This window comes from Branchiostoma floridae, chromosome 2 (genome assembly GCF_000003815.2).
Source record: "Branchiostoma floridae strain S238N-H82 chromosome 2, Bfl_VNyyK, whole genome shotgun sequence".
Taxonomy (NCBI): domain Eukaryota; kingdom Metazoa; phylum Chordata; class Leptocardii; order Amphioxiformes; family Branchiostomatidae; genus Branchiostoma; species Branchiostoma floridae.
Genome location: NC_049980.1, coordinates 17,401,154 through 17,407,002, shown reverse-complemented (window position 1 = coordinate 17,407,002; position 5,849 = coordinate 17,401,154). Strand labels below are relative to the sequence as shown.

At 39.2% G+C, this 5,849-nt stretch overlaps 1 protein-coding gene across 1 annotated transcript in view; it reads right to left on the bottom strand.

Annotated features, from left to right (window-relative positions):
• Nucleotides 1-5,849, bottom strand: part of LOC118431777 (proprotein convertase subtilisin/kexin type 5) — a gene marked incomplete in the record, with an annotated part of 35,446 nt that continues 29,597 nt past the window's right edge. Inside the window, 6 exon segments of the mRNA XM_035843107.1 lie at nucleotides 1-823; nucleotides 1,187-1,358; nucleotides 1,520-1,626; nucleotides 1,880-2,091; nucleotides 2,539-2,740; nucleotides 3,132-3,356. Of these exon segments, the coding sequence (XP_035699000.1) occupies nucleotides 510-823; nucleotides 1,187-1,358; nucleotides 1,520-1,626; nucleotides 1,880-2,091; nucleotides 2,539-2,740; nucleotides 3,132-3,356 (1,232 nt within the window).

The following is a 5,849-nucleotide window of genomic DNA, read 5'->3' as shown; positions in this document are numbered from 1 at the left end:
CTGATTCCTGCTTCTTTGATTGCTTTTGGACCAGACTTCACTGTTATGTTGTTATGTACCTCAATATTGTTTTAGCACCAAAAACTTTTTCTTCTCTTTTTCTTAGATTTCTTATCTTTTTTCCATTCAGCAGTACTCATCACTATCAGCTCTGCTCTATCTTGAGAAGTAGCTAAATAACATTACACACACAAATATGTGGCTTATCAGAGTACGGTAAAACACATTCCTGACATTTTCTGGCAGATAAACAAGGGAAGAGTGCATGGGATGTGAATTTATAAAGAACAGGAATACATTGCTTCTGTCAGGAACACTTAGGTATGGTAAATAATTGCTCACAGATGCATATAGATTCACCTTTACTGGTGATAGATACATGTACATGTTGAACAACATGGTTGGAAAAAAGAATTGAAGCCTTAAATGACTAGTCTTCAACTTCAATGTTTCAGTTTGCAAAATACTCCATAACTAGCAAAAGGGACTGTAGAAGACAAGACTGAGTGTTAATGTCTAGACGGGACAATGCTGTGTATTTCATCCTCTGATAGGGAGTCCTCGTTATAGAAGTCTTCCTGAGACAGGATGTTCACATGGTCGTTCATCTTCTCATACCTGGTAGTGGGGACCTGTTGGTACTTGTGTGCCCAGCACAGTCTCCCGCTGCTGCGTGCTTGTAACAAGCCGAAAACCACAAAGAACAGGACAACTATGACCACACAGATGAAGGTTGCCACAGCGATGTATGCCACGTTGGTGGGTATGCTGTCGGCTGATGAGAACTGCACACCCTCTGCTTCCCTATCTGTGATACACAATCCTGAAACAGCAAGGAGACACTTTTTCTAGTACATTTTTACACCAGTAACGTTATAGTTTTGAGGGGAATAGAAATAGAAAATATGTCGGACTCCTAATTTATAGTTTTACATTTTGTATCTCACTAGACTGTGACACCTTGTGACTGTTCCGCGAACAGGTGCCAATGAGCAGACAATTGGTACAAACAAAAAACAATACGCCACCTGAAATAGTGGATTATTCTAAAAGTTACAAACGCAAGATGCACAGTTCTGTGCCCAACTAGCTGCCAAAATGGGAGCCAATTGCATCAATGGCCGCACACTAAATTCCATGAGGCGCCATTGCTAGGCACACTGGTGAGCCATAATACTCTACTCACGTGTGGACTCGTGACAGATGCAGCAGTACTCATTCTCAGGAGATCCTTCCTCGCAGCAGGCCGTACAGAGGTGTTTCATAGCGTGGTATCCATATGGGGCTTCGCAGGAGAGGCAGTCATGGGCTGTGCTACCACGGCAGGTCTTGCAGGAATCATCACACTCTTCACATCTCTGCAGAATGCGCACAGGATACATCAAGCTTCTGTCAATCAATATGTTTATTAATCTATAATTTATCAAACCAGTGTGACATATCATCTTTGCTCAGGTACAGCAACACAACACTAAGGCATCTAATTCATTGGAAAAAATGTAAGAAGTATAGTTCAGACCTGAGTATTCTCGACGTAGTATTCATGTTCCTCACACATCGGGTAACAGACACCTTCCCCAAGCTTAGATCCATATGGGCATGACAGGCAGTTGTAGTTACCCCCCTCTGTGTGAATGAAGTAGGCACTCATTATTACATATGATTGTCATCTTACAATGGTTGATATGGCTAGAATTACATGTTCAGTGCATAGCTATGGTAGCTTTTTGGATATCTACATTCAAAAGTCATTATGGTAACACACTTCACACTAGCGAAGCTGTCACACACATGGGGCTATCTATTTCATACATACATTTTGTATAACACTGAATAGAAATGTAAAGCATCATCTTCTTAGCATAAAATCTCCATTTACCATTGCAGGTGGCACAGGAGGGGTGACACTCTCCACATTCCTTCTCCTGCCTCATTGTGTCATAATACCCTTCAGGACAGTCCTCCAGGCACTTGCCCTGCACCAGGTAGTAGTTGTAAGGGCATGTCACACACTGGTCATTACGTGGGCCATCACAGGTTTCACAGTCAGAGGAGCACTGCTGGCATTCATTGGTCAGGTCAGGATAGTGCCTGTGGAGGATCACATCTGGTCAGTTGTGAAGAAGTAAGCAGAGTGCAACTGGAGTTACTTGAATTACTGTGATAATAAACATGTGAAACTTTTTTGGCATACAATGAAATATGCCAAATTGTTCTTGACAAAATCAATGTCTTTTTGTGCAAATTTTTGAAATAGATGTAATGTAATTTGAAAGGAAGGTTTGAACCAGTGTCATAAAAACAGAGAACTTTCAGCATTAACAGAGTTGCCACCCTACATCTACTAGTACTTGTTTTTTTCAGAAGAAGAGCCAGGTAGAGGATGGTTTATATATTGTCTGGACAATATATATTACACCCTTAAACTTGAGAGTCAACTACCATATGGTCTTTACTATCTTATTTTGTCTTCCTAGTTGTCAGTTAACTAATTCTGAAGATGACAGAACATGCTACATGTACATGTACTGTACTCACCCTTCCTGGCATTCAGTCACACATCTTCCATCTTGTTTGTACTTGATGTCATTGGCACATTCCATACAGTCCTCCTCCCCTTCCCCGTGACATGTTTTACAGTTGACGTGACACAGGCGACACTGTAGCACCGTCTCCCCACTGTCATCTTCATACGTCTCCTCAAATGTACCTTCTGGACAGTGGGTTGAGCACTGCTGGTCTAGAAGTCAACCCGTAAAAATAATTAAGCACCAAACCTTCACAAGTTTCAAATTGGGCGAATACACTTTTGACTTACATTATGCATATGCATATATGGTACAGTATATGGTATTATCCATCAATTAACACTGAATATACATGTGTCTTTAGAAATTGTACCAGACTTCTCCATGCTGACTCAGTAAATCAATACATATTTGGTGAAGAAAAAAGGCACATCATATACATTTGCACAGTGTACAAATGGTTTTGAAGAAGAAACATCGGTGGGCCTGCATGATCTGTTGGGGAGTTTTTGCAGCATACAGTTTTCATAGTATTGCATAGACAAGTGTGGACTTCGTATTCACCATCCTGAAGAATCATCGAACCCTTTACGTGAAACTCACCGTTCAGATATGATCCTGGCTGGCATGACAGACAGTTGTCATGATGAGGCCCGTCACATGTCTTACACTCCCTGTGACAGGAGTCACACTCGCCGTGATGGAGGAACTGTCCTGGGGGACAACCTGCCTCGCACGAATCGGCGTCTGTTAGCACGAAGCCATCACTGCAGGCTGTACACGTGTCGTCATACTCATCTGAACATTCCTTGCAGGTTGGATGACAAGCTAGTGGAACAGTGATTATTCTTTTTATTACACAAACTACATGTCAAATATCTCATAGTTGAGAGGGGAAAAATTCTTGGAGCCTATGTTAGAAAAATCAAGTTACAGGAAAGTGAATGCAGCTTCCTGTATTTCTGTATTTTTCTTAAAGACATAAACAAAGACCCTTTTATACATTGACTTGAAGCTCTCTTATACCTACAGTTTCTTAGCACACCTATAATATTGGCTCTCCTATGATAATTCTTGCCACTTCTAATTCTATCGAGCTTGTCCATTTCTCTACAAAATATCAAAACAGTTTGTTCATATTACATTGTAACCATTGTATTTATTGTTCCGACACATTTGTGTGGATTTTTTGGATTCATGTACTGGTACTTTCCAGGACCTTCATAAACCACCCTGGTTAAAGAATATGAAAACAATTAAATATATGTGTATAATGTAAACACAAGCCTTTCAAGTAGGTTGTTATGAAGGTTAAAGGCTCGAGTTGATATTGTAAAAAAGACAACATTTAAGAAAGCTTACACCTACATGTAAGCTTACACATGTATGATCTTTTCAGCTAATAGACTTGTACAAAAAAAGTCACGTTTTTGTACCTCCCCTTTTCTTCTGCATCCCTCATTGTTTTGTTTTTCCAAAGCATGATCTTTTCTGATCTGCCCCTTACTGTTACAGTGATAAACTACACATGAATCCAAGTCAATGTCTACATGTATGTGACTATGGAAAAGTAAACTGGACTGCCATGCAGTTAGGACTACTTAGTCCAGACGTTCAGAACAGTTACCTACAGATTCTAAGAAAATGCTTAAGTTGGAAGAAGACTACCAAAGTGCAAGCAGCCCTGATCAAAGCTATAAAGTAAGGAGACCACTCAGAAATGACAGACCCAGAAATAAAAGCAGAAGATCCAAAGAAGCTATTTTAATCAGTAATAATGATTGAATACAAAAGGTATAACAAAAGTGAAAAGAAGTACATAGGACAAGCAGCTTTCAGACACAGCAGTCCAGTGTACTTTTCATTAGATCTTCTGTCATACATGATTGTACTATATTACATCTTACAGAAAACTACAGAATTATATCATACATCAGAAGTGTTCTAGAAAAGATCAGAAGAAGGCACAGACTTCAGCAGAGAAGCCAACAAGCAAGGGAGTTTGAAAAACAGGCTAAAAAACCCTTACCTTTTGCAGTGCTGAAAACAATGAATGTTTGAGATTCAAAGATCTTTTCTAGAACAGCCCTTCCTGACTAAATTTATGGCTATCTAATGTTTTGATACAAAACAACAGTTCTATATTTCTACACAATAATAGGAACTGTACAATGATTTGTCAAAGCAAACTTTGGCACAGACTTCAGTTAAAAGCTGTAAAAAAGTATTGTTTTCGAGAAAATTAACCAATTCTCATATTTTCCTAAAATGCTCTTAATATTTGTCATGGAGAATAACTTCAAGTTGATTACACAGTGTTCAGAACTCTGTTACTACGTGTACGTGTACTAAAAATATATATTATTATCTACAGGGTAAGAAAATATCTTCCAAATATCTTCTAGAGTAATGAAGTGCTATGTGACATGTACATTACATGGCTATCAGATTTCATAAGCATTCAAGAGGGGATTTCAGATACTAGCTGCCAGTGTCACTCTACCTATCAGTATTTCTATATCTAGTTGAATGAGGTAACAAAGAATACGGAGTGAAGACACCGAGGTATGTATGGCCTCTTATGATACAAAACTTCTCAGTCCTTTCCTACATCTTGATGGAAATATAGTCCCCTTACAAAGAAGTTTAAAATGTAGATAGAGGTATATTGTTTTTAAAAACGCTGAGGGAGTACATTTTACTATAATTTTGGATTGTTATTTCTGTCCAATTAATGGCTTAGGAAGAATGGGTTAATAAAAATAATAGTATGAAGGAATGTGTAAGATAGAGAAAAAAAGACTCCAAACAATTTTCAACTGGCCTTCCCAAGCATTTTACAGTGGACTGTATTATGGCCAGAGGAAAAGATGTGACTTTGGTTCTTGGTTTGTTCACCATCACATTTTGCAACAATGAAAAATAGAATCTCATTTGTTAGTCCACTGCTAAGGCACGCTTTATGACTAGAGTGCCTGTGTTAATTTCTTCCTTGAGTGGGCCGGGAGCTACCCCTACGCATGGGTCTGTCTTCCATGTAGAGTTTGCATGTGCCACAGCAGCGCTTGACAAAGTAGCGCCTCACACAGAAATTAAACCTGAGTACCAGATCACACCAACTCCTGTCACGCCGGTCAACACACCGAGCTATGGCTGACAATGGAGAAAGGCAGGCATGTGTTAACACACCAAAATATACATACGTAATTAGAAATAGAGGATAAAGTCAGGGGAACAGTGCTTGGTAAAAATAGATGAGAGTGTTAAAGTAACTAAAGATTTTCCAGAAAGTAGTCTACAGTGTATCAGTGAAATCATGAC